Source organism: Eulemur rufifrons, chromosome 8 (genome assembly GCF_041146395.1).
Source record: "Eulemur rufifrons isolate Redbay chromosome 8, OSU_ERuf_1, whole genome shotgun sequence".
NCBI lineage: Eukaryota > Metazoa > Chordata > Mammalia > Primates > Lemuridae > Eulemur > Eulemur rufifrons.
In genome coordinates, this window is record NC_090990.1 from 91,525 (window position 1) to 118,640 (window position 27,116).

Genomic DNA, 27,116 nt, shown 5'->3' on the forward strand with positions numbered 1-27,116 from the left:
GGGTCAGGCCAGCTCAGCGTGGGGCCCCAGCTCGCCCACCCGCCGGTGGCCACTTGCCAGCGGCACCCGGGGGGTGGCCTGCCCTGCCCTGAGCCTTGCACTGGCACCCCCAGCCCCGCCAGACCCCTCAGAACGGGCCTGGCGTGACCCCCCACCTTGAGCCCAGGGGCGTCTGCATGTGGGAGCCGGGCATGACCCCGGGCAGGGGTGCAGTGAGTCGGGCTGGGCTGCTGCCAGGGGGCCAGGGCGGGAACTCAGCCCCGGGGCTCAGAGCGCTGTGCACCCCGGAGCCCCAGGGGAGACACTGCACACAGGCCTGGTGACCAAGGCCTCCCTGGGAGCCCCCCGGGGCGGTGCCCGTGTTCAGGGCGGGGCTGGCTGGGGGTACGAGCCAGGAGTCTGCAGGAGCCAAGGAGGGGTGAGGCCACGGGAGTCGCTGCTCCCTGCTCAACTGGGAAAGGGTGGGGGGCTGCGGGGCCACGGAGGATACCTGGCTCGCAGGCAGGCCCGGGTGGAGGCGTGCAGGGGTCCGAGAGCAGCGCTCAGCGCCCCTGAGCCCTGTCCTGGCTGCCCCTCCCTCCAGGCCTCTGCTCACTCCCCCCCACCCCCACCCGAGGGCCCAGCTGTGGCTGAATTCTGCAATGGGAACATCCCCCGAGTGCGGATGGGCCCCAAGGTGCTGGGGGCCGAGCCCTGCGGATGTCAGAGCCAGGCAGCCCCACACCTGGGAGCCCCGGCCAGGCCCGGCCAGCGCTGCCTGTCCACTACCGGAGCATCCCCAGGGCTGGACAGCGACTGGGCTGATGGCGGGGGGCTCGGCCCTGGCCCCCCACAGGAAGGGAGCAGGATGGAGCCAGGAGGACCAACCTGAGGATGGCCGGGCTGCCCCTGGGCTGCCCTGAGCCACGACACCTGCTGCCTCCTGGCGGCTGCCGAGGGCCAGGCCCGGTCCATGCCGACTCCTGGGGCAGGTCACACAGGTACCACGGCGGGGTCAGGTCACACAGGCACCACGGCAGGGACAGGTCACACAGGGCACCACGGCGGGGGCAGGTCACACAGGCACCACGGCGGGGGCAGGTCACACAGGGCACCACGGCAGGGGCAGTTCACACAAGCACCACGGCGGGGGCAGGTCACACAGGGCACCACGGCGGGGACAGGTCACACGGGGCACCACGGCGGGGGCAGTTCACACAGGCCACCACGGCGGGGGCAGGTCACACAGGGCACCACGGCGGGGGCTGGCACGAGGCAGGGAGGAGGGGCAAGGCAGGGGCTCAGTCTTGGGGTGTGCTCCCAGCTCTGCGACTCAGGCCCTGACCCCCACGCAGAGCCGTGCGGAAGGTGGTCCGGGACAGCACGTGCTCGGGGTCTCAAGCTGGCGGGGCCTGGTGGGGGGTGGCTGAGACGCAGGAACAGCTCCTGCCGCGAAGTCAGAGCGCCGAGCTCTGCACTCAGAGGGGCCTGCCTCCATTGTCACTCTGAGGAGTCCTCTTGCTGCCATGTGGCTGTATGTGGTCTCTGTCATACCCTGGGGGACGTGCCGGCTGAGGGGGGAGTCCCAGGCATCTCGGAGCACTCCCAGGGGCTGGGCCCTGTGGCTCCTGTGTGGCCAGCTACCCCCACGCCACACCCACCCCAGCCACAGGGCAGGGTCCTGGGGACACTGGGCGCGTTATGTGCTTCTCTGAGTGGGGGGTCCCCCAGCCCTGCTCCCTCCGCGAGCCCTGAGGGTGCCCGATGCCCGTGGGGAGTCAAGAGTGCTGCCCGGGCACAGCAGGGACCAGAGGGCGCCCACGGGACAGACCTGTCAGTCAGCTCCTGCTGGGAAGGAGGAGGGGACACGCGGGGACTGGGGACCAGGCTCGGACGGGACAGGTGTGCTTGGAGCCGGGAGAGTTCCAGCAGCCACTAGAGGGAAAGGCTCCCGCGTCCCCACAGGGGGCTGGGGACGACCCGGCCCGACCGCCGCGATGGCCCAACTTCTCCCCAACAAACGGCAAACGCAAAGGGCCCGCCTCACTCTGAAACTCTATTAGGGGACGCGGCGCTGCGCCCGTCAGACGTACACGTATATATTTATATATTTATACATATATAAAAGGTTATTTAACAGTTAAATATATTCCCATACGAACGTCTCACAGGACAAAGCTGCATCTCCCGTCACGGACGTGGCGCGGCTGTGTGGCGGGGGTGCACACGCTGCGCCACGGGAGCGTATAAATATCTGCATTTGAGCGCAGCCCCCCTGCGGTGAAACAGGTCCTGCCGCTGACAGGCGCGGTCTGCGGGGCGGCGCCTCACTCGGCCGGGACCTCGTACTTGAAGATGACGCTGAAGAGCCGGCCGCCCAGCCGCTCCGCCAGCCAGGCGTTCTTGATGACGGCCAGCTTGAGGCTCTCGCAGCGCAGCGCCGCGTGGTAGTTGGTGTGGACGGCGCGGCCCATGCCCTCGATCACCACCAGGTCCGCGCCGCGCTCGCGCACCAGCACGGCCAGCCCCTTGTCCAGGCGGCTTCGGGGAGGAAGGTGGCAGTGAGCCTGAGGGGACCCCAAACCCGGCCTCCCACGGGGGGCAGCGGCCAGCACGGGGGAGCCCCACACCCTCAGTCACAAACGTGGGCCCCCCAAATCCAGCCTCCACCGGCAGCTGCCTCCCCCGGGGCCTGGAGCAGCCACACCCGCTGGGCCAAGGGCACCTCCACCTTGAAAACTGCCTTAATAGCGCTTTTTAATGTTCAACTTTAGAGGATCTTACCCCCTTTCATAGATTTTTACATCCTTCCTGTGGGTTAAGAGTGTTGGGACAGGAACAGGACGGAGCATCCCACCCAACAGACGGGACTCGGAGCCCTGGGACTGGACTCGCGCTCGTTACACGAGTGGTTGGGAGGCGGGTAGGACAGCCCGTGCGTCACTGCCTGCGGCGGTGACAGAAGCAGGTGCCGGGCGTGGCTGCCTCGAGCCTCAAACCCCGAACCCGCCCACCCCCACAGGGCCCGCGTGGGGACCGCAGCCCCAGGCCAGCCGCCGTCTGCGGTCAGGGTGGGCAGTGGGGCAGCAGGGACCCTGGGAGTGAGGGCCCTGGGGACAGAGGTGCCACGTTACCTGAGGTCGAGGCACGGGGAGCTGGAGCCCGTCTGGACCAACAGCAGCCTCTCTCCTCTGAGTGCAGAGCTGCCGGGCACGAGGGGGTCAGTGTCCCGGATGGTGGCACCACGGGAGCCTCCCCCTTGCCCCACAACTCCCAGGACCCGCTAAGCCCCCCGGCCCTCCCTGTCCCACGAGGGGCTGCCCCCCTGCGCCACCAGCGATGCTTACTGGACAACGGGGTCCATGGCCGCGATGCGCTCGGCCACGATGAGAGCCTCGCTGTGCGTCACGTCGTTCAGGGCGGGGCCCGAGTTGCACGCCAGGATGACCTGTGGGGAGGGCCAGGCTCTTTCAGGCCCTTTGCCACTGCTGCCCAGCACGGAGCCAGCCTGTGCCCACCCAAGGCTCCCGGGGCAGGGCCTGGCCAGCTGCCAGCTGCTGGGGTGCAGGGACCCCAGCCCACCTCGCCGCTCCGCAGCCGCGGGAGGGAGCTGACGCCCAGGGCAGCGCCTGCTCAGAGCCCGCTCTTGGGACCGCCCTGCCTCGGGGGTCAGCATGAAGTCACGGCCGAGTCTCTGCTTCAGCCCTGGGCGTAGGCAGGTGGACCCTGCACCCTGGACCGGGGGAGGCTGGGAGCCGTCCCCCCGCGACTCCGCAGGCCCAGTCCCCCTGCCGCCATCCCACCATCTCTCCTGCACCTACCTGCCGCGGACGAGGAGCTCTGCCCGCCGCCGCCAGAGGCCCACAGCAGCACCAACCCCACCGAGGGCAGAGGAGCTCGGGGAAGGGTCCCACCCACACACCTCCTCACTCACCTCCGTCCCTCTAAAGAGTAGCTCCCTGACAAAGGGGAAGACTCCCAAAATGATGTCTACTCCACTGTTATCTGCGAAAATTAAGGCACATTTATGAGGGGGCCCCTGCAAGACAAAACCAGGACGTTCAGTTGGGAACAGGCACGTCCAAGCGATTCAGACTCCCCCGCCCGCCACCCCCCCCCCTGCAGGGGCTGGGACCAGGGGCTGCGGGGGCCCGGAGACACGGGCGTGCCAGGACGGGCCAGCCCGCCGGAGCTGGGGGCAGCTGGCCCGAGGAGCAGTGGCTACAGGTGCTCCAGCCCCGTGGGGGCCCGTGAAACTCTAACACGGGAGCCGCCCACACCACCTGGGTCCTGGGGCAGGTCCCCGCCCGCCTCCCTCCTGGGACCACCCACCTGGGACCCCTGCCTCCCAGGCTCCAGTCCCATCCCCCCAGGGCAGAGAGGGGGGACCCCCCCCCACACACCTTTAGTCTCTGAAGCCACTTGCTGTAGGAGTCCACGAGCCAGGGGCGCTCTGTGTGAGACAGGGAACACATGATTAGGCCACCACGTCGGCCAAGCCTGTGCACGTTTACCAGACCCACTTTCAACCGTTCCTGTGCCGGGGGCAGGTTCCCCCGACACCCCACGCTTAGATGGCACACGCCCGCACCCTGACCGCGCCACACGCCAGATGCGACTGTCCCGGCACGAGCCGGGCTTCCGTACCTTGTAGCTTCCTCTTCGCTTCTTCAAACCCAAACTCGGGGTCGGATTCAAGGACGCTGTGGAGGAAAAAAGAAAGTTAACGAAACAAAACCAGAAACTTCCGCCCTCATAGCTTAACGTGGGAGCCGGCGCAGACCGGGGCAGCTGGTGACGGGAGGCAACGCCGCCCCTGCCGACCGCTCAGCAACCCCGGGAGTCCTCCGGGAGAGGCTGAGAAACAACAAGGCATGTTTCTCAGGGTGGATTATAGAATCTCAAGAAAGTCTCCCAAGTGGGGGGCAGGGATGTCCTTCCACAGGGGCAGCCACGGCACAGTCCCACTGGGTTGGCGCCAGCCAGGGCTGCATGTGGGAAGCCGCCAGCCGCGGCCTGGGGTGGGGCCCTCCTCAAGCGCCCACGTGCCGGCCACGGTCCGTTTCCTCAAGGGCAGCAGTGACGCGGGCGGGAGGGAACGTGGACAGCTGCTCTCACACGCGTCCAAACACGCAAGTGGACCCGGGGAGGGCCCGGAGGCCTGGGCTACACCTGGGAGGAACCTGGGCTGTCTCCCGCGGGCCCCACGGGCAAACGAAGGGGCAGCAGTGTGGCAGGGCCACTGGAGAGGCCAGGGACCGGCGACTGAGGTCATTGCTGTGGAAACGGTTCACGTGGAGGTTACCCACAGACTGTGAGCCCCAAGGAGGACACTCGGTGTCTGCAAGCTCCTCTGCCCAGTGCTTTCCAATTCACACGTTAACTCCGTTCAACTCCGACTGCGCGTGACCAGCGTGAACTTGGATTTTGCCCAGTGAAAATGTCAGCCCCAAATTTCCAATCCAACCCCTGGGCCTCCACTGCCCACCCCGCAGGAAGGTTGTGGGCCCAGCACAGGCCGGGGCGGCCGCGAGCTCACCGCCGAGGCCTCGCGCACCAGAGAAGCCTAAGAAACACCGTGTGCGCCATGACCCCCCGGGACGCCCCTGCCCTCGTGGGCAAAGCAGGCGGCCCAGGCCGGGCAGCCTTGGGACGGGACGGGGGCCCCAGGGTCACGCAGCCACAGGCCGCCTCACAGAGACGGAGGCCAGAGCGGCCGAGACCGCGGTACCTACTCGGACACGGCCTTGGCCCCCCAGTCGAAGACGTTCCCGGCCAGCAGCCCTTTCACCAGGGCCAGCTGCCGCTCCTCCCAGCCCAGCGCGTCCAGGGAGCGGATCACGCCAGGGAAGCACTTCAGCGCCACGCCGTTCTCCTTCTGCTTCACCTGCCAGACACCACAGGAGACGTGTCCTCACCACGCGACGGCCAGCACCCCGGGCCACGTGCAGGCGGCCTCCCTGGGGCCCTGGGCAGAGCACCGTCGAAGAGGGACCCCCCGCTGAGGAGGTCGCGTGGCTCACGGGCGTGAGTCCGTTCCGTGCAGACAGAGCGCGTGCACCCAACACTCCCTCCAGAGCCCGAGCGCCAGGATCAAGCCAGGGACGGCCCGTGACTCGGAGCGGGGCCGAGGGCCATCCCTCGCTGCGTGGGCTCCCAGGACGAGGCCGGGAGAGCCTGGCCCCATGTGACTGAGCAGAGGCCGAGACAGGGCAGGGGCGGAGGACACAGCCCCCACGGGTGCCCCAGGCCTGACGTCCACACCCGTGACGCCCAGACCTGCCCCGTCACCAGACACGCTGTAGGCGGGGAGGGCAGGGAACGCAGTGTGAAGCTCGTCCTCAAAGGGGGGGTCGGACAGGACCTGCTGCCTCCCGGCCCGAAGGCTCCGAGGAGGAGGGTGGAGCTTCTGGGCTCGGCCGTCAGACACAGGGACGCAAGACTGACACCCAGGAGTGCCAACCTCGGGAGACTCAGCCCCATATACTACAGGAGGCGGCGCCCCCGGAGTACCAGCTTCCCGGGAGTGAGCTGAGGGCAGGCCAGGGTCTGACCCTTCCGCGGAGCCCCCCGCCCGCGGCTCTGCAGAACATGGCTGTGCCTCTCCCAGGTGGACCTGCTCCTCCCTTCTCCCCTCATGACCGCCAGTACCCCTCTCCGGCCCTGGTCATCTGTGGGGTCACCGTGGCGGCACCCCCAGGCTCTCCAGCACATGCTGTTGGCAGAGGCCCTGGCTAGCTGGCTCCACCACGCAGGCCGCCCGCCCGCACCAGGGTCGGGGCACGACTGAACCCGCACAGCCGGACAGAACAGGACAGGATGCCTTTCGCCACCACTCGGGATCGAGAATGGCGAGAGCGGTACTCACTTTGGAGTAGGGGTCTGGGAAGTTGAACTCGTTCAAACAGTGCTCCCTCGTGTCCAGCAGGCTGCGCACAGTCAGGGTCCCGTAGGCGCTGTGGACAGACCATGGCAGGGGCGGCTGAGCAGGGCAGGCCTGGAGGTGGGAGGCAGCCAAGCCCCCGCACGTCCCCACACCCTCGGCCCCACCGGGGACATCCTCACGCAGCCCGGGCAGCCCAAGGGGACCAGGAGAGCGAGGGGGCCGCTGGGGGGACTGCAGCCACCAGGCCTGTGCCCCACGCCCACCCGCAGGCCCCGAACGCCGATGGCATGGCTGCTGCTCAGAGGTGCAGGGCCCCGTCCCCAGCAGGCAGTGGCCGCACGCTGGGACGCCGGACACTTACAAGGGCTGGTGCCTCAGCGTCTGCAGCTTGTCCCAGTACTTCTGCCGGAACTTCTCCGCCCGCTCCGCGGCGTCGGCAGCGTCGGGCTGGCTGGCCACGGCGCGCTTCACGACCTGCCGACAACAGGGCGGTCAGCGGCCGCCCGGCCGGCGCCTTGCCAACTGCGGGGAGCGGGGGGCCAGCCAGGCTGTGCTCGGAGCAGTTCCTGCCGGAACTCCTCTCCTCGGAGCCTCACCCCGTCCAGGGCCTCCTCGAAGCAGGTGAGCCAGTACTTGCGGGCCAGCGCGTCGTCCGTGAGGTCCACCGTGTCGGGCACGTAGGAGGACGGGTCCAGGAGGAGGGGCAGGTTGACCAGCGGCCTCTCCAGCCGGTCCATCTCCAGCAAGTCGAACTGGGCAGACAAGGAGCAGCAGGGCAGAGATGCGGTTTCCAGAAAAACCAAAACACACCTGCGGCCCCACAGGGACGTCCTCATGCAGCCCGGGAAGCCCAAGGGGACCAGGAGAGTGAGGGGGCCGCAGGGGGGGGCTGCAGCCACCGGGCTCTCTGTGAGAACGGGTGAGGCTGACCACGGCCTCGCCCCACACCTCTGGGTCAGACGCGAACCCTTGGCCAGGAGCCTGAGCCTCACACTCTCCACGCTGCTCCGGATGATTCCACGTGTGCCTCCCCCAACCCCTGCAGCCACCCCCCCCACCCCCTCCTCCCCCCACCCCTGCAGCCACCCTCCCCCACCCCCTCCTCCCCCCACCTGCAGTCACCCCTCAGCTGTCACCCCCTCCCTCCTGCTCACACTGTTTCCTCCTCGCCTGGGGCTCCCAGACACCCTGACCGCTTTCCTGCTGTGCGGAGCTCTGCACCTGCTGCCCTCACCACACCTCACGCTCCCCACCTCCAGGCAGCCCCCACCTCCAGGCAGCCCCCCAGGTGCTCTCTCTGCTGATGGCCAGCTGGCCCCAAGCTGTATCTGGGCGATCTCAGATGCTCACGCTCCACTTTATGTGGGGAAGGACGAGCTGGACCCCCAGCCCCAGTGGCACCAGCCCCAGTGCACCGAGGAGAGGACACCGGTGCAGCAGGCTCCTCCCTGCCCTCCGGGGACTGTGCGTGGCCCTTCCCCAGTGGGAGCAGCTCCGCCCGCAACCCCTGGGGCTGGAGAATCCCTGGGGGCCTGGCCGAGATCCACCTCCTTCCAGGTGTGAAACACCCGCGTGACAGAACTGAGCACAGAAAGAGCTGGAGAACTTCCACACCCAGGGAGGAGGGGCGGCAGGAGCCGTGTGTCCTCCACGTCCCCCTTGCCACCTGCCTTCCTGGTGGCCTCAAGGGCCCCTCCTGCTCTCTTGACAGAGGGGGTTCAGATCTCGGCTCTGCCTTTTTTGGGGTACGTAAACCCACAGTAACTACTTGGTCTCTCTCTCCGCACTTCTGTCAGTAACACGGGGATCCGGGTCCTCCCAGGGTGACGTCACCAGGCCTCGTAAGGTGGCCCTCCCCGCACACGGCATCTCTGAACAGCCCCTGCCACCCACGTCGCACAAGGGCACTGATGAAGGGTCGCCGCCTGCTCAGATGTCTGATTTATAATCACTGGGCAGACGTTTGCCAAATCAGAAACAGGCTGGGAGACACCGGCCCCTCCCTCTGAACACCAGTCCGTGGTGCCAACTGGGCCGGGACCCTGCGCTCTGCCCACCCTGGGTCATTCACCCCTGCCGGGCCGCAGGGCCACGGAAAGCACAGCAGTGTCTGTGCGGCTGGCGCAAAGCCTGCGTCACGCACAGGGACAGCGCCGTGTGGGCCGGAGGGAGCTCCTGAGCAGCTGGCCGCAGCCAGGTGAGATCCTGACAGCGCCCCGCTCAACACGGGACCTGCGCCCACGACGAGAAGCAGCGTCAGGCAGCGTGCCCTGGAGGCATCTGACCCGCGAGTGCCCGGCGGGCTCAGACGGCTGCCCCCTGAGAAGTCACAACCCACCGGGACGTGCGGCCCAAGAAACGGTGGCAATTTCCACGTGACGAAGCCGTGCTGCTGATGTCCCGGCAGGAGACCCTCCCCACGCGGCTCTAGCCCAGGTAGACCCGGCGTGCACCTCCCTGCCCGCCGGCCCCGCGGCGCTCTGCCCGCTCAGGCCAGGGCAGAACCACGGTCCCGGCCGGTGGGTCGCACCCAAGTTGGGGTTTGAGAAAGGACCGCGAACCCTCCGAGGAGGGCAGACTTCGTCCCTGACGTCAACCGTCAGCCCAGGCAAAGAGCCCGTGACCCCGGGGCTCGACCCTGACTCGACTGAGACTTGCCCCGCCCACGGGGAGGCCCCTGGTCGTCCCTGAACTGCGGCGTCCTCTGCAAACAAGGGCTGCACCACACACACCGGGGCTCTGCCGAGTGTTCCGGAAACACGAGAGCCCCACACAGGGGAGAGGCAAAAGCTGCAACGTCTTTCTTCTGCCCTCAGCCTCAGCCCTGATCTGCAGTTGGGTGAGATCTCACATCCATGAGAGGCCTGGGCGCCGGGCTGTTCTCAGGGACGGCGGACGGCGCGCAGCACACGCTGCCCCCGGGGGACCCCCGATGGCCAGGGCCGCTACTCACGGTGCCGCTCCGCGCCCGCCGCGTGGGGCCCAGCTCAGGTGCTGTGCTCATCAGCCCGGAGCTGCCCGCGTAGTTCTCCCCCCAGCTGTACTGGTTGGGGTCTGGAACAAGAGGCACATGCCTGTCGGCCCCGCCGCGAATCAAGGGGAAAGGGAGCGGGGAAGGGTGTGGACTCACAGAGGTAACCCCGAGGCCTCACGCCCCCCACCGCATCCCTGGACCCTGTGCTGCCCTGACCGGGAGCAGGGCCACGGCCATAGCCACGGCCAAAGCCCTACGTGGCCGTGGCTGCCCACAGGGGCACAGCTCTACTCACTGTCTTGCTCGGCCCCCTTCAGGAACGCTCCGATGGCACCCAGGTAGCCTTCATGCCTCAGAAACAGAGCCTGCACTTCCCCCTGCCACGGCCAAAGCCCACGTGTAGCTGGTCAGAGGCCCCACGTGGCGGTGGGCCTCACCCTGCGTGGCCCACCCTTCTCAAACACCGGCCCCAACACGCTGCTCAGTGGAGCTGCACCTGCCGGCCGAGGGGACCTAAGAGCGTTTCCACGAGGAAGCAACTGCTCGTGGTCGATTACCCACCACCCGGTCGCTCTTGTATTGGGGCAGGCTGCGGGGGCGGGCAGCACACGTGGGCAGGCCCACCTGGTGGGCACTGCACGGCGTCCCCAAGCTCCACTGACCCCTGTCGACAGTGACACCGTCCCTAGAGTGCCCGTCATTGGTAACATGCCTACACTCAGTGACGGCCACAGGCCCACGAGGCGCACGCAGCCCGGAGCTAGCCAGGGGAGGGGGACAGCCCTGCGGTGGCTAATGACACTCCGGCCCACTGCTGTTCGGGGCGGCAAGTGCCACTTTTGAAGACACGGAGGGTCTGCAGGAGAGGACTGGGGTGAAGGTCGCGCGCTACCTTGGAGAAGAAGTTGATGCTGTAGGTGATGGTGCGCATGGTCACGGGGTGGCCCCGGATGAAGAAGCCCCCGAAGTACACCCTGTCCAGGCCGTGCAGCCTGGCGTGCAGACAGGCGAGCTGCCCGATGTCGTTGCTGATCATGTGCAGCAAACTCTTGGCCATGTCCTCCTTGGAGAACTCTGGGGCGGAAAACGACACGCACGTCGGCCACCAAGCAAACCATGTGCGGCTAGTGAGGGGCGGGGGGGACTAGTGAGAGGCGGGGGGGACTAGTGAGGGGCGGGGGGGACTAGTGAGGGGTTGGGGGGGACTAGTGAGAGGCGGGGGGGACTAGTGAGAGGCGGGGGGGAACTAGTGAGGGGTTGGGGGGGACTAGTGAGAGGCGGGGGGGACTAGTGAGGGGCGGGGGGGACTAGTGAGGGGCGGAGGGGACTAGTGAGAGGCGGGGGGGACTAGAGAGGGGCGGGGGGGACTAGAGAGGGGCGGGGGGGACTAGTGAGGGGCGGGGGGGACTAGTGAGGGGCGGGGGGGACTAGTGAGAGGCGGGGGGACTAGTGAGGGGCGGGGGGACTAGTGAGAGGCGGGGGGGGACTAGTGAGAGGCGGGGGGGACTAGTGAGAGGCGGGGGGACTAGTGAGGGGCGGGGGGGACTAGTGAGGGGCGGGGGGGACTAGTGAGAGGCGGGGGGACTAGTGAGAGGCGGGGGGAACTAGTGAGGGGCGGGGGGGACTAGTGAGAGGCGGGGGGACTAGTGAGAGGCGGGGGGGACTAGTGAGAGGTGGGGGGGACTAGTGAGAGGCGGGGGGACTAGTGAGAGGCGGGGGGATGGGGTGGGGGGACAGAGAAGGGGGGAAGGGGGCGGGAAGTTCTGGGGGAGAACTCAGCCGGAGCACAGGAGGGTGTGTGACGTGGGAATCACTCCTGGATGGATCAGGCTTTGTTTTCAAGGTGGGGGGACCCTAACCACTGTTCCTAACTTATAGGAACTACCTATGTTTTTTTTCTAAAACAAAGACTGACGGAATTTATTTACCGTCATTCTCTAAGCACAAAATATGCTTGTGCCACAGTGAGCCGCAGTAACCGGGGCAGGTCAAGGTCACGGGGCTGAGACCCGAGACCCCACCTCTCCAGGTGACAGCCGGTGGGAAGACTGGTGTCCAGGGAACACGGTGTGCCGCTGCCGCGGTCACTGGGCACTGCCGGGGGCCGGGGCGGGTACCTTTGTCGGTGGTGGCCGACTTCCCGAAGCTGCTGGCGATGAGGCTGCCGCTCAGCCCCAGCGTCTGGTGGGCGCCCCCGTAGATGTCCTGCACCAGCATGTCCACGTTCGTGTGCTGGCCCTTAGAGGCCAGATGCAGCAGCTCGTCGAATTTCTGCGGGGACACAGGGGAGGGAGGCAGCAAGCCCGGAGCCGGCAGCCCCACGACCCCAACGCCAGGCCGGGTTTGAGGGGCCCCCTCTCTCCACTGCCGCCATGGCAGGAGGAGGTGAGCAGGACTGTGGGCCGCACCCTCGTCCCGAGCCCAGCACAGAGTCGGGGGAGGCCGGGGAAGGGGCCTCTCGTCCAGCAAGTCACAGGCCACACGGCCTCAGCCCCTCCGAGGGCGGGAAGCAGAAACCCCACACCCAGAGCATGTCCACCTGCTGGCGTACCTTCGTCCTGGTGAGCAGGGCCCCGAGCCCCCAGAAGGTGCCGCCTCCGATGGAGCTGCCGCCAACCCACTCGAACCTGTCCTCGGTCTCCACCTGGGCGGGGCAGGGCGGGCAGTCAGCAAGCAGCCCCCAGCAGGCGGGTCCCTCCCCCAGTGCCGCCGAGGGTGAGGATGCTCCTGAAGGCCAGTCAGGGCCCACTGTCCGTCTGACAACAGCCGGTGACCTCGTGGTCTCGTGTTCGTGGATGCTGGCCCGTTGGGTTTGCCCCCGTCCCTGTGCGCAGCACGGGCTCCCACACGGGGCGAGCGCTTACCCAGCAGCTCCCGAGTCACGCGCTCATTCCCTCTGTGCAGCCCAGTCTCACCTTGACGATGGAGACTCCGGAACCGATGTTGACGAGGAGGTAGGGGAAGATGTTGGGGTGGTTTGTCTGAAACCGGAACTCGGGGTCGGAATCCTTCTGATAAATGAAGGCCTCTTGTGGGATGTTCTTCAACACGAAGTTGCACCCCTTTATCAAGCACGTCATCACGTCCTGCTTGTCAACCCTAAAGAGGAAGGAGCCCGACCCGTAAGGCGTCCAGGCCACCGGAAGGGGCGGCCACAGGCAGCCTGTCCAGCCGAGGTCGCAGGGCGGCGCCACCCGCAGACGTGGCCTGGGCACAGCCGATCTGGCTTTCAAAAGCGGCAACTGCCAGGGTGGCCCACAGCACTAAGAACGGCCCCACGGCCCCGTGTCCCTCCACAGCCACGTGGCGTGCCCGCGGGAGCAGCGGTGGCTGCCTGTCCTTTCCGCGCCAGCGAGGCCCCACTCACTTCAGCCGCAGCTTCTCTTCGATGAGGTCCTTAAACTTGTAGGCCCCGCCGCCTGTGGCCTGGATGACCTTGGTCTCCGTGTTGACCAGGTGGTCCTTGATGAAGTCCAGGCAGGCTCCGATGTAGGCGTTTTCAAACTTGATGAAGTGCAGCCGAGCAGTGATCTCTTCCTGCACGGAAATCTCGTAGGGCGGCTCGTGATCGTGTTCTGCGTCCTAGGAAACAAAGTCGGGACGTCTGCGTGAGCCGGGGCTGGGGGAACCGCGCAAGGGCCTGGTCCCCGAGCACCCCTGCCCACAGGCCCCGGCCACTTGCATCAACCTTGAATGGGCGGGGTCTGGGCGCCAGCTGCAGCTCCCGGGCAGCGTCCTGGGCCAGAGGGGAGGGGCCCAGGCTGCGAGACCCCTGGCTGCCCGAGAGGGACAGGAAACCTCCTGAAGGGCGAGAGCAAGTGCCGGCATCCCTGCCAAGGGTCTTGAAGGGCAACCGAGCGCAAGACAGGGAAGGCTGTCCATACCAAAAACTTCCAGAACAGCTAAGTGAGTTTTTCAGAGGGGAGACGGAGAAGTGCCAAGTCCAGGATGACAGGGAAGTAGCTGCTTGGCCCCAGGCCACTGGGCCTGCCTCCAGGTGGCCGCAGCACAAGCTCACCTTTCCTGAGTGGTCAAAAGACCTCACTTTGGCGACTTTGTGCTGCACGGTTGAATAGTAGGCCAGCTTGGTCAAGGATCCACCTGTAAGGGGAGACACGAACCAAGGGAAATTCAGGCCTGGGGAGGGAAGGAGGCCTGGGGTCCATCCCTCCTTGAGCTCTCCGGGACATTTCCAGATGTTTCAGCGTCCAAGAAGCTGTCTCTGTGGACAAGGTGTTTGGTGCTACTTGAACTTAAAAACTCTGTGGGTACAAAACAGAGGAAGGGGGAAAACGAACTATGAAATCGAAATGCTTCTTTCCTTTAAAAGTTCTTTTCGTCCTCAGGTCCCCAGCCACACTGAGCTCAAGATTTCCCTGTCCCCCCGGCACGAAATCCTGCAGAGGAAGGGAAACCCCCCTTTCTGGGCAATGCCGGCAATCCTCACCGGTTCAAGAAATTTCAGTTTCAAGCTCAGAGCTTATTAACGAACCAAAGCAATAAGCCGACAAGTCCAGGATGTTTTCATTTAAAAAAGCACACACCTGACTGCCCATCTTACAAATGGGGCAGGCGGCAAGGACCTTCTCAGAGAACACGGGGGACAACTGGGCCAGGAAGCCGTGTCCCTGCCCCCCAGAGGCTCTGAGCTGGAGGATGCAGCCCAAGCCCCCAAAGTAGCCAAAAGAATCACACAGGGGCCACCCACATCTCTTCCTCCACGGGCCAAAGTCCTTTTGATGTTCTCAATAAGCCCCGTGGCCCCTCAGATGTTGTACGTGATCAAAGTTTGAACTAAATATCAGGAAACAGAAGCGGCCTTTATTCACCTGGAATACATGTTAGGGAAAGTTAAAAGATTCTGAAAGAAGGCATTTTCAAGGATAAACTTCAGTGTGCTCTTTTTTTTTTTTTGAGATAGCATCTCACTCTGTCACCCAGGCTGGAGTGCAGTGGCGTGATCACAGCTCACAGCAGCCTCCAACTCCTGAGCTCCAGTGATCCTTCTGCCTCAGCCTCCCGAGTAGCTGGGACTACAAGCGCCACCACGGGCAGCTCGTTTTTCTATTTTTAGTAGAGACGGGGTCTCGCTCTTGCTCAGGGTGGTCTCAAACTCCTGGCCTCGAGCGATCCTCCCGCCTCGGCCTCCCAGAGTGCTGGGATTACAGGCGTGAGCCACCGCGCCCGGCCTCAGTGTGCTGTTCAAAGTGAGAGAAGAGGCATTTTTGAGGCCACGTGACATTCACAGACTTCAAGGCCCAGAGGCGACGCATACAGGTGAAACCAAACACTCAGCATGACAAAACGACTTAGAGAAACTGCATTTCTTATGGGGCCTGCAAAAATCCTACATCATGAAAGGAGGCTAAAATGACTTTCAAACGGTTGTTTTGAGACAAAATACTAAAGGCATCTATGAGAACAAACACTTGAGTCAGTAAATGAATTTGGAAACACCCAGGGTCTTGGGAGCCAAAGCTGCTCCATTTAACAAGAATGAAAACTCCCAAGGTCAACGGCAATTGTATTTCAGAAACATTTAGTCCCAACATGTCCCCACGAACAGAGGCCCCCGTGTGAGGGCAGCAGAAGTGCAGGACCCCTCAGAGCACACACTCTACTGGGCGGGGGTGGAGGCCTCAGAATACTGGTGGAGCACAGCTGGGCAGCCTCTGGGGAGGCCCGATGTGGGCGGCCCGGCTGGGCCTGCAAGCTCACCACCTCCAGCCCCACATCCAGTCGGTCACCGAGTCCTGCCAGGTCTCCCTCCAAATGCCTCAGGCACATCCTCACACCTGCCACCAGACCACGCCCCCCAAGCACCGCCCCTCGTGAACTCACTGCAAGGTGGGAACTCACCACCTAGGCCATGTTCCCATTCTCATGGCTCCCCACGTCCCTGGAGGACACCCTCCTCCCTGACTGGGGCACCTCGGAAAACAGTGACATGCCAAGCCCAGGACACCAGTGACCCTGAGAACCCTACAGCCCTGGATGTGTTTAACGCACCAGAAGTAAACAGCTTGGAGGGGAGAGCCCGGGGCTGTCTCTGATGTCCCCGCTTTTCCAGGGGGGTGGGGGGCAGTCAGTGGTCTGTCTACTCATTCAGGTATCTACTGAGCAGCCAAGACAGCTCTGGTGTCCTACTGGGGCTTCAAGACAGCAGACACCACCCTGCCCTGATGAGCTTCACTGTCCCACACTGGCACCAACAGGCAGGCAAGCAAACTCAGCCTGCAGCTGAAATCGGCTGAGAGAGAGAGGTATGCGAAGCCACAGTGGCCCACTCAAGGGGGCCTTCCCCGAGGAAGCCACCCCCAGGAAGCCCTTCCACCGGAAACATGGGTAGAGCAGCAGAGAGCGTGGCGTGGGCGGAGTTCCAATCCTGACTCTGCCACTGACCAGGCAGGTGACCCTGGGCAAGAAAGTTCATCCTTGCGTGGAGTAATTGGAGCTCCTCCTTGAGGGGTTAGTGGGGGGGAGTCAGGGAAGCGTCTGGAAGGGGCCTGGCGCACAGCCAGTACTGAGAGCGCAGCCCTGGGCACCCAGGGCAGGAGGGGCAGGAGGGGCAGGAGGGTCTGCAGCAGAGCCCGGAGGGCCGCCCTGAAAGCCACGGGAAGGCACGAGCTCCCAGGTTCCACGTCCACGGCCGTCTGCACTGGCGCCAGAGGTCCGCTCTGCAGAGAGCGGAGCCGGGCCGGGCGTGGAGCCAGCCTCCGTGCTGGGCCGCGGAGCCCGTGTCGTCCTCGTCTCAGCCACACACAGGACCCCAAATCTCGGCCGCCCACTGGTGGAAGGGGGGACGGGCCGCCCCGCTGCTCGTGCAGCCGGAGATTCGAACCCTCCTCCCTGCGGTGACACTGGACCCTTCGACCCCGGGCTCCCGGTCAGCGGCGCGCAGACTACCAGGCCCAGCATGCCCCGCTCCAGCCCGCGCGGCGCCTGCCGGGAGCTGTAGTCTGGCTGCTACGCCGAGCCCGCGCGCCTGCGCCCCGCGGACCACGAGGCCCGTGAGGCTGTGCGCGGGACCGCGGACTACGAGGCCCGTGAGGCTGTGCGCGAGGACCGCGCCCCCGCCCTTCGTCCTTCCCGCCGCCCCCGCCCGCCGCCCGCCGCCCGCCCCGCCCGCGCCCCGCCCGCGCCCGCCGCCCAGCCGCGGCTACCGATGTCGATGGCGAAGCGCTTGGCGTTCTCCAGGTTGCGGAAGATCTCGTCGGGGGGCAGCGTGATGCTTTTGTCCAGGGTGTCCCCGCTGCTCCCGCCGCCGCTCGCTCCACACTCCGCCATTTTGAAAGTGCCCGGCCAGCCTCATCAGCCATGGAGATATATGCGCATATATTTGACTGCTAAACGCCCCGTGAATAGATTATGCTAATGAGGCCCGCCCCCTGCCTCCGCGGGCTTGCGGGCTGCGCGGGCTCTGGCCAGTCCCGGGCCGGGGTCTGCGAGGCCTGGGCCTCGGGAGCGCGCGCGCGCTTATGCCCCAGGGCCCGAGGGTCGGCACCGGGCGTCTGGAGCAGTGTCCTTCCCCGCCGGCCGGACACTTAACGCGACTGCTGAGGCCTGCTTGGCCGGGCGGCCGGCCGCGCTCTGCTCCCAGGGAGGGCGCCAGGGTCCGCGGCAGCCGGGGACCCGCCCTCTTCGGTGCACGTCGCCTGCGGTGAGCGTGGCCCCGCGCGCCAAGGCGAAGGTCGTGTGGTCTCGCGGGGGTGCCCAGCTTCCTGGCTCCCCAGGGTTTGACTTCCAGTGCCAAACCACGCAAGCTGGGGGAGGTGGGAACCCTGCCCTGGGGGAGCCCCAGCCCCAGTGGGACGTGCACCTGCAGCCGGGAAGATGTGCACTTTATGGTGATTGCAGAGACTGCAGGGAACAGGCCGAGGAGGCACCCCAGACCGGAGCAGGGATACAGGTGGGGGCAGGCCGGGGTTCCAGGGTGAGTCACCAGGAAGCCCCCGCTGGTGTGGAGACCCTTGAGAGATGTGTGCCCTCCAGAGACCCTGGGCACTGTGTGCCCAGTGTTGAAAACAGACTGATGGGGCCCTAAGGTGGCTCCAGCACCTGCCTCGCGGGTGACCCTGGGCCGGTCACTGCGTATCTCTGGCCCTCAGCCTGTGCACACTGAAGATGACACCAGCTGCCTGGCGAGGCTCCTGGGGGCACAGGCTGTGGGACAGTACAGACTCAGAGCTCTGGGCATGACACGTCGGTGTGTCAGGCAAGGCTTTGGGGAGGAGGCGGCCTGGTGTGTGTCTTCCAAGGGCGTAGGTGTGCCACACTGGGTCAGGAAGCCTGCCCGGGGAGGCCTGGGGGGAGGGGCGGAGCAGGTCTGCTCCTGAGAGGGCGCCAACCCCTGGCAGAGGTGTGCCCTAGGCCAGCCTGGCGGATGCACATTACACCAGGACAATGTTGTCTGACCCCACACGCCATGCAATAAACATGTGGAATGAATGGGGACCCTCTCTGTCCTGTGTTCACCACACCCGGGGTTCAGCAGGGACCCAAAGAGGCTGGCCGGGAGGAGCACCCCATATGGACATTCCCTGCGGAGCAGACAGAAGGGGACAGAGGGGTGCAGAGCAGGCCCACGCCTGGGCCGTTGTGCAGATGATGTGGGAATACCTCTCTCTCCTCGCTGCGGGCATTTGCCCCCTGGGAGCTGTGGCTGTGGGCTTTTCACTCAACTGACATCCTGTAGCTGCCTAAAAATAGGTGCCCTTTCTGAGACAAGGGATCATCCCTGGCATGTTCATGGCCAGCACCGCCTGACTCGACCCGGGCAAGCAGCCAGCCAGCCCACAGGGACGGTGCCCATGGACCACCCAAGCAGGTTCCCTGGGACAGGTGCTGCAGGATGTGGGGGTTGGGGTAGGGGCTGGGGGCAAATACTTTCTCCTATTTGTTTGGCCTGGCCAAGCCAGCGTTCACTGCAGCGCGAGGTTCACTGCAGCCTGTGGCCACCGGCTCCCACAGTGGACAGCACTGAAGGTCCTGCAGCTGTCACTCTGCCCCAACCCCACTTCCAGGGAGCTGGCTCCCAGGCCTCTGCCCCCCAGCCAGCATCCGTGTGCCCTGCCCTCACCTGCTCCCCTTCCCTGCACGAGCCCCCGTCAGCTGCTCCTCTGCCCTGCCTCCGACCCTTCTTCCCTCAGCCAGGACCTGGCCCTTCTCCCTATCCAGAGGGTCATTGTTGAGGACCCTCCTCCTGTGGTTGCCCACCAGGGGAGTGCCCACTCCCTTTCAGCCCCGCAGACCCGCCCGCATGGCTGCCAAGGACAGGTGTGAGGCACAAGAGACAGACCGAGGAGGACCATTTTATTAGAAGCCTTCAGAGCAGTCCTGTGGCTCCCATGTGACCAAGAGTTCAAATTCTGAGTACAAAGTCGTGCCCACGTGCACCCACCCACACAGAGGAATCCTTTAAGGATTGTAGCAGAGACCCCACCCTCCCAAATGGCCCACTGTGAGCCCCGCCCACCAGCCCAAGTCTGGGGGCCTTTGGGCCGTGGCTCCACGTGGCCCTCGGCGCCCACCCAGGCTGAGAATCTTTCCTATGAGGATACCCCTGAGTTCGGCCTTCACAAAAGGCAAATGTGCCCCGGGCACGGCCCGCCTGCGGGGTGCTTGCCCAGCAGCAACGGGCCCTGAAGAAAGTCCTCTACAGGCTGGGGTCGCCAGCTCACGAGCCCCTGCCACCTACAAATATCATAGAACCCCGGGTGGCCGGGGACTTCCCAGAAGTCACTTGCTGAAATGCAAACACAGAACAACCCCATGGGGTCAGACACTTGGCAGAAGATGGGCCCTGATTGTCCTAAAACGACAATGACACCGCACGCACATTCTCTGAGAACGACCTGGTGCTGGCCCGCCAGCCTGGGGGGAGCCTTCGGGGAGGGCGTCCCGGCCCGGCCGGCGCCGGCGGGAGGGCTCCTCCCCACCGCGAGCAGAAGGGCTTCCCCGCCAGTCCTGCCAGCGTCCGCAGGCCCCGCGGGTCACCAGGGGCGCCAGAGGCCGCAGGCCGGCTGGCGCGCGGTGGCCTTGGCGGGCGCGGGCGCGGGCGCGGGCGCCGGGACGGTGCCGGACGCTTTGGGTTCCGCGGCGGAGGCGGGCGCAGCCGGGGTCCGCTGGAAGTGGCACAGCAGCTTCGTCTGCGTGTCGCTGGCGGCGTGCAGCGTCAGGAACTGCACGGCCTCCTGCAGGCACCACGAGTAGCCCTCGCTGTAGTCCTGGTGCAGGCTCTTGGGGCCGGCGGCGGCGGCGGCGAAGGCTGCGGGGACACGGGGGCGGTGAGCGGGACGCGGGCTGCGGGGCGCGGGGCCGGGCGGGGCGCGGCGCGGCGGGGCGGCTCACCTTTGCTGTGCTTCAGGTAGCTCACGGCCATCTCCAGGATGTCAGCCTTCTCCAGCTTGGAGTTGGGCTGGTGCCGCGCGAACTCCTGCTCCAGCAGCAGCTTCAGCTGCTCGATGCTGCTGTTGATGCGGTCGCGGCGCATCTTCTCCACCACCGGCTTCCGCAGCTGCGGGAGGAGGGGGCGTCAGGCGCCGCGACGGCGCGGGGCAGCGGGACCGCGCGCCGGGCGGGGGTGGCACTTACTCGGTTCTTCTCTTTGGGGCTGAGCAGCTCCACGGCCACGGTGCTGGGGGCCATGCCTGCGCGGCGAGCGGGCGGGCGGGCGTGCGGGCAGGCGCGTCCCGGGCTGCGCGGACCCTGGCCCAGTGCGGCGCCCTATATAGGCGCGGGCGGCGGCCTGGCGCCTGGGGCCCGGGCGCCGCGGCCGTTCCCACACTCGGCGGCCAATGGCCGCACGGGCCGCACAAAGGCGCCGGCCCATTAGCGCACGCTAAATTGCCTGTGAATCGGCGCGGGCACAATGGGGCTCCCCGAGGAGCAGGTGGGCCGCGCGGCACAATGTCCGGGCTGTGGGAACGCGCTCGCCCTCATTAGCATCCCGGGGCCTGACGCTGGGAGCCCCGCGCCTCAATATGCTGCCTTTTCCCAGGCTGCGGCGGGCGGGGGCAGGAAGGAGCGGGCCTCCCCTGCGACCCCCACTGCTGGCCGGCGGCGCGGATAGGGAAGCTGCAGCGCTAAGTGCAGGGGCTTCCAGGGGGATGGGCACTCTCGCCGACGGGGACCTGCTGCCCGCCACCCCTGGAGGGGCGCCAGGGGGACCAGCTCTCCTAAACAGCACTTGTCACCCTGCCCACAGGTGGGGGGTGGAAGACGGCCCGGCTCTTAGCTTCAGCTTTGCTGGCCTATTACAAATCCCCCCCCCCCCACCTGGGACTCGTGACTTCTCCAGAGCTAGAAAATGGCTGGACTTTGGGCAGCTTCAGGGGCCCAGGGGACAGGAAATGCTCAGTATTGTGTGTGGCACCTAGGCAGACCCAAGCCCCTGCACCCTACCCTCCTGGAAGCAGTTCACCGGGCAGTAGCATCTGGGCTGCTCCACCAACCAGCAGGTGCCCCTTGAGGGCCTCTCCCCATCCCCATCCGGCCAGGAATCCAGCTGCAGCGTCCCTGCAGCTCAGGAGGGTCCGCGGCCCTTGGCATGCTTGGTGTGGTCACTGTTCGTGCATGACTTATGGGGAGCCACATCTGCATGTCACCCCTCTGCTCTGCCTGGGGGTGCCGGTAGGGCTTGCTTTCCTCTGCGTTTTACCCGGGGCAGGGAGTGTGTGCCAGGGGGCAGGCATGAGGCTCAGAGCCGGCAGGCCTGGAGAGCACACGGGTGCGGTGCCAACTCAGGCCCCTGGAGCCCACGGGAGAGCTAATGCCCCGGCACCTGGCCAGCTGAGCTGAGAGGGCCAGCGGCTGCTTTGGGGCAACCAGTGTCACCCTAGGCCCCTATGAGAGGGTCCCTTGGGAGACCCCCTCCACCTGGAGGGGTCATAGTTCCCCTGATTCTCTGCATCAGTGACTAAGGGAGGGGGTGGGGCCCCGGCTGCCTCTTAGGCACGGGTTGGGGCCCAGCCAGGTCCAAGCGGAAGGGCCTCAGCCCTGGGAGCCAGGGGCTGGCGTCAGGACACTTTAGCCAGAATTTAAATCCAGGAGCTGGGTTCCCTGGACAGATGGCAGCAACGTCCGAAAGTGGCTGGGCCTTAACAAGGGTCTAATCAGGAGCCCAGCCCCGGCGTCTTGGCAGTGGCCCACGGCTTTGAGCGGGCTCCTCGGTGGGCCTGGCTCCAGGAGTCTCTCAGCACAAGGAGCCATTGGTTACCCAAGGGTGGGCCCATCCAGGAAGCAGGCAGGACAGTGCCGGGGCAGGAGGGGAAGGCTCCACTGGACGCCAGCACAGGGTGGCCCTCCCACTGGAGAGCCGGCCACCGTTGGGATGGGGTAGACACTCCAGGAGGGGTTTGGAAGGGGAGGGACTTGCCTTCCCCCCGGCCCCCCACAACACCTCCCTTGGAGGGGACTCAGCCTCAGGCCACGGAGGGAGGCAGTGACCTCCGGGCTGGGGCTGCTGCGCTCTGAGAAGATGGGACTCTCCCAGGCTGCTCCGGCCCTCATTTGATGCACAAGGGGGGAGGCACGCAGCAGGAATGCCAGGCCATGAGCTCTTGCCCCGGCTCCCAAGCCTGGGCACCGGCAGCAGCTGGCACTGTGGGGGTGGCTTCCGGGGGCCAGCGGTGCTCAGTGGAGCCATTTTGCAGCCAAAGTGGGGTTCATGCTGAGCAGCGTCCCATTTGTGTGTGTCCCTTACCTGGCTACGGACTCCCTGGGGTGGGCTGGGTGGGGGCAGCATGACTCAGTCACCTACGCCCTGCCAGCCAAGAGCTGCAGGGAGCGGAGCCCAGGCTGGTGAGCCCTGCTGGAGCCCAGGCTGGCCCTGGCCACCCCCCTACCAGCTGCAAACAGGTCTGAGCCCACTCGTGCCCTGACGGCCCAACTGCAGGACACAGGGACGTGCCCAGATGGGGGAGGCACCCAGGCCAGGCCCTGCTCCCCCCAGGCTTTGGAGGGGGCAGTTGGTGGCCTTGTGTCCCATCCTGGTCCCTTCCCTGAGCCAGCTCCTCAGCCCAAGTGAGACACGTGCCACTGGGAGATGTGGTCCAGCCCCTGCCCCACCCCAGCGGCCCGCCCACCCGCAGTGGGCCAGGACAGTGGCCTGCCGGAGGTGAGGGTGGTGGGTGGGCCACAGGGGCCACCTCCTCCCTCCTCCCCCCGCCCCACCGCCCCCGGCCCCCGGCCCCGGACGGAGCAGCTTTGATCCAATTTTCAGTTGTGGGAAATATGAAATGAATGGTGTTGAGTCCCGGCCGGATGAAAGGCTCGCTCCCTCCCCGAGTGCTGGCCAGATGGCAGCTCTGGGGCCTCCGAGGCACACGCCTGGCCTTTGTGGGCCGTTTAACACTGTGAATGGGGCCAAAGTGTGGGAAACTCGCTGGGCTCCTGGCTCACACCAGCCGAGGTGAAGGGCTGGGGAGGGGCGGGTGGGGAGGCCCAAGGCCTCGCTCCAGGCTGGTGGGCTTTGCGCAGCAGCACAGCGGAATGTGCGGTGGGGGGAGGTGGGATCCTCCGCCTCGGCTGCCCCAGCAGCTCAGCGTGGGGTGAGGGTCCTTCCCCCAGCTGGGCTGTGAGGAAGGCGGGAGGGTGTCCCAGCTGCACTTCCCAGAGCCCCCTCCCTGGGGTGCTCAGTGAATCTGAGGGGCTTGCTGGCTGGGTGCAGATGGGTGCCCGCAGCTCTGGGGGCTCCCCCCGGGGCAGACAGGGAGGCACTTGGCTGTAGACTTGGGGCTCCCGGCGAAACCCACTAGCTGGGAATGAGGATGTGAAAATCCACAAGTCTAGGACCAAAACCCACTTCTAAATAACCCACACCCCGTGCCGCTCCCCGCCCAGGCTGGCGCGAAGCAGAGAGCTCCTCGGGAGGGGAAGGGGCCTCGGGGCGTCGGGGAGGCTCCAGGGGCTCTTGCTCCCGGCGGCCAGAGGAGGACTTGGTGGTGGTGGGACGTCAAATAGCAGCTGCAGTGGAAAACGGTTCGGCAGTTCCTCAGGAATCTAAACATAGAGTCACCACATAATGCAGCCTTTCCGCGGCTGGGTCTGCCCATAGGATAAGCAGAGACTCGAAGAGAGAGTTTGCACAGCCGTGTTCGCGGCAGCGTCACTCACAGTAGCCACAGTGTGGGAGCGTCACGCGACAGGTGAATGGGTAAACAACGTGGTCCGTCCATACAGCGGAGTATTACTCAGCCTTTAAAAAGCAGATTCTGACACACGCTACGGCACGGCTGAGCCTCGAGGATGTGACGCTCAGTGACATTAGCCGGTCACAAAAAAGGCAAAGACTGTCAGATCCCACTGCTAGGAGGTCCCTGGAGCCACCAAACCCATAGACAGAAGGTAGAACCGTGGTGCCAGGGGCTGGGGAGGGAGGGGCCTGCGTGTTTCCCGGGGATAGAGTTGGGAAGGGAGTTCTGGAGTTGGTGCTGGCGATGGTTGCACAGCAACGTGAGTGTGCTTAGCACCACCGAATTGTGCACTTAAGGATGGTTAAGATGGTAAATTTTATGTTATGTGTATTTTGCCACAATGGGGAAAAACAAAAAGTAGGACTTCTTTTCGGAGAAGAGCCACGAGCTCCCTCCTACTCTACCCCTCCCAAGCCAGTGCAGCTGCTAAGGACCTCCCGGGGTCCCCCAGGCAGGACCCCTCTGCAGCAGCCGCTGCCCACCCACCCTGCCTCCTCCGATCCACCCGCCCCGTACATGCAGGGAGTGGGGTTGCACAGTGCACCCCTGCCTGGTGTTCCTGGTCCCCAAAGCAGTTCCAGCGTGGGACGTGGGGAGCAGGGAGGTTGGGGAGGGTCAGGAGCCAGGCTGGTCTCCTGGGAATTGGGGACAGGGACAGCCTGCTTTTGCCTCCTCGGACCCCAGAGGCCATTGCTGGGGGGCCGCTGGGTGGAAACTCAGCTTGGAGTTTGCAGAAAGCTGTGCCTCTGGGAGGTGGGTGCAGGGAGATGGGTCCAGACTGTGGGGACAATGTCCCGCATGTCCAGGGGCACCACGCAGACTGTGACTTGCACCCCCTGCAGTTCTGCTCCGTAGCTTTCACTGTGGGCCCATCCAAACGCAGCTCTGCCCTGGGGCCCCAGGACACCCCTCCATCAGCAGCCGGTCCACCTGCTGCAGGGAGGTGCCCCGGCGTTGCCCGAGGGAGCAGATGCTGCTGGGCAGGTGTGGCTCAGAGTCTCCACCCCAGCCAGGGACACCCGGGCACTGGAGGATGTCTGGCTGCCCGGAGGGGGTGGGCATCTCGCCGCTGCTGAGTCTGCCCGGAGGCTGAGAGGGGTCCGGGTCTCTCCCCAGGGCTCCCGGCCGGAGCTGCAGTGGGGGAGGGGAGAAGAATCCCCAGTTATTGAGCATCTGTTAAGGACCAGGCACAGAACGCTGGATGGTGACTTCTTACAACAGTCTGGCGGGGAAGTGTCCCTGTGCTCACTTTACAGCCCAGGGACCCCAGGGGCACAGAGGTTAAGTGACTTGCCCAAGGTCTTATGTACCCTGGGTGAGCTGACATGTTGAATGGACACGTTTGGGTGTTTGTTATGCACTTTGGGTGCCGTTATGGGTGCAGACGTGGCCACAGAGCCGAGAAGTGGGCGCTCGGTAGGGCTCTATCCCCTCTGCGCTCAGCCTCCCAGCGGGCACTGGAGCCGGGGCTGGACCCGGCAGCCTGGCTCTTCCTCCTCCTGAGCTGGGGGTGGGGGAGAAGGGGGACGGGGTGGGGGAGGGGAGGGCCAGGCACCCTGAGCAGCGTCCTGGGAGACGCTGACCTGGGGAGGGGCCGGCACCTCTGGCCAGGGGGGCGGCAGAGGAATGACGTGGCCTCCCCCTCCCCAGGCTGCACCCCCTGCACTGGGAGCCCGCGCTCCAGATGGCGGGTGGCCCGCATGGAGGACGCCAGGACAAAGGGCGGCTGTGGCGCGAAGGCGGCCAGCTAGGCACGTGCTGCTCTCTGTCACTGGGGAAGGCAGCCAGGAGCGCCGGAGTGTGGGAACTGCCAGCTGCCTGGCCCCACTCTGGCTTGGGGGTGCTCTGTGGAGGCAGGGAAAGGTCCCTCTCCTGTGCAGTTGTGGCCCCTTGGCCTTGGCTCCCTGTACCCCCACTTTGAGAGCCAGACCAAAGACCTGAATCCAGAGATAGGGTGGTTCTCCGACAGCTTTGACACCTGGGTTCCCTGCGCTGGGTGGGACACTGAGGCCTGGCCCCTGCACTGGGGGGGAGGGGGCGGCTTAATTGGGACTGGGGAGACCCTTACACATAGGAGATAACTTTGGGGGCATGGATTGGGCCCACCATGGAGCTGCGGTGAGGACAGGCAAAGCAGCCGCCGGGACACCCACCTGACGTTGGGGAGAACGGCGGAGGGCACCCCCCAGACGCACAGCTGGGGCCTGGATTTGCCTGGTTTTTCTCACCTGTTTTTCCTTGAATGAGCATTTACTACTTGTGTGATTTTAAAAAGGGCTTCCACACAAGAGCACACACACACATATAAACACGCGCACACACGCACGCACATACACCTCCCACGCGGGAGGCTCCTGCAGGGGCTCCAGGACTTGGGCATCGTGGGGAGGGCCTGAGGCTCTCTGGGGTGCAGGGGAGGAGGAAGAGGGCCTTCCACGCGGTGGGAGGTCCTTGGAGGGAGCCATCCTGTTCCGGAGAGGGATTCTGGGAAGCGCCTTCCGGGCAGAGGGAATGGCGGGGACATGGGGGACATAGGCTTGGAGCGGAGGGACTGTGGTGGCCGAAGCTGGGACCCAAGTCTCCAAGTCTGGAAGGAGGCTCCCACGTGTGCCCACGCGTGTGTGTGTGCATGTCCATGGGTGCCCCAGCACGTGCGCCCTTGTGTGTCTGTGCATGCCTGCCATGTGTGCCCGTGTGTGCACGTGTGCCCATGTATGTCCCTGCATGTGTGCCCGTGTGTGCCCACATGTGCCCCTGCATGTGTGCCAGTGTGTACCTGTGTGCTCCTGCATGTGTGCCCATATGTGTCTGTGCATGTGTGCACGTGTGTGCCCATGTGTGCTCCTGCATGTGTGCCAGTGTGTACCCATGTGTGCTCCTGCATGTGTGCCCATATGTGTCTGTGCCTGTGTGCACGTGTGTGCCCACATGTGCTCCTGCATGTGTGCACGTGTGTGCCCATGTGTGCTCCTGCATGTGTGCCAGTGTGTGCCCATGTGTGCTCCTGCATGTGTGCCAGTGTGTACCTGTGTGCTCCTGCATGTGTGCCCATATGTGTCTGTGCATGTGTGCACGTGTGTGC

General features: G+C 65.5%; 2 protein-coding genes across 2 annotated transcripts; both read right to left on the reverse strand.

Annotated features, from left to right (window-relative positions):
- Positions 1 to 2,030: 2,030 nt before the first annotated feature.
- Positions 2,031 to 17,135, reverse strand: PANK4 (pantothenate kinase 4 (inactive)). The gene is made up of 19 exons (XM_069479259.1): positions 17,003 to 17,135; positions 13,858 to 13,940; positions 13,207 to 13,421; positions 12,755 to 12,938; positions 12,391 to 12,483; positions 11,957 to 12,110; positions 10,732 to 10,913; positions 10,135 to 10,216; positions 9,819 to 9,919; positions 7,462 to 7,617; positions 7,227 to 7,339; positions 6,848 to 6,935; positions 5,715 to 5,866; positions 4,627 to 4,682; positions 4,383 to 4,432; positions 3,914 to 4,018; positions 3,327 to 3,427; positions 3,114 to 3,182; positions 2,031 to 2,520 (listed from the first exon to the last, which is right to left on the reverse strand). Exons 1-19 carry the CDS (start codon positions 17,124 to 17,126, stop codon positions 2,307 to 2,309), a joined length of 2,322 nt encoding a protein of 773 aa, XP_069335360.1. The 5' UTR covers positions 17,127 to 17,135; the 3' UTR covers positions 2,031 to 2,306.
- A 2,696-nt stretch (positions 17,136 to 19,831) lies between these two features.
- On the reverse strand, positions 19,832 to 20,486 carry HES5 (hes family bHLH transcription factor 5). Its single transcript, XM_069477258.1, has 3 exons — positions 20,433 to 20,486; positions 20,190 to 20,355; positions 19,832 to 20,106 (listed from the first exon to the last, which is right to left on the reverse strand). Exons 1-3 carry the CDS (start codon positions 20,484 to 20,486, stop codon positions 19,832 to 19,834), a joined length of 495 nt encoding a protein of 164 aa, XP_069333359.1.
- Positions 20,487 to 27,116: the final 6,630 nt, after the last annotated feature.

What these genes read in the sequence shown, in the direction of transcription:
- HES5 (XM_069477258.1), bottom strand. Translation starts at nt 20,486, where the DNA reads ATGGCCCCCAGCACCGTGGCCGTGGAGCTGCTCAGCCCCAAAGAGAAG. An exon ending in GCCCCAAAGAGAAGAACCGA is followed by an intron (nt 20,356 to 20,432) that starts GTAAGTGCCACC and finishes CTCCTCCCGCAG; the next exon opens with CTGCGGAAGCCGGTGGTGGA. An exon ending in CTACCTGAAGCACAGCAAAG is followed by an intron (nt 20,107 to 20,189) that starts GTGAGCCGCCCC and finishes GTGTCCCCGCAG; the next exon opens with CCTTCGCCGCCGCCGCCGCC.
- PANK4 (XM_069479259.1), bottom strand. Translation starts at nt 17,126, where the DNA reads ATGGCGGAGTGTGGAGCGAGCGGCGGCGGGAGCAGCGGGGACACCCTG. An exon ending in GAAGGGGGCCGAGCAAGACA is followed by an intron (nt 9,920 to 10,134) that starts GTGAGTAGAGCT and finishes CTCTTGTTCCAG; the next exon opens with ACCCCAACCAGTACAGCTGG. An exon ending in GGGGCCAAGGCCGTGTCCGA is followed by an intron (nt 4,683 to 5,714) that starts GTAGGTACCGCG and finishes TTTCCTCCACAG; the next exon opens with CGTCCTTGAATCCGACCCCG.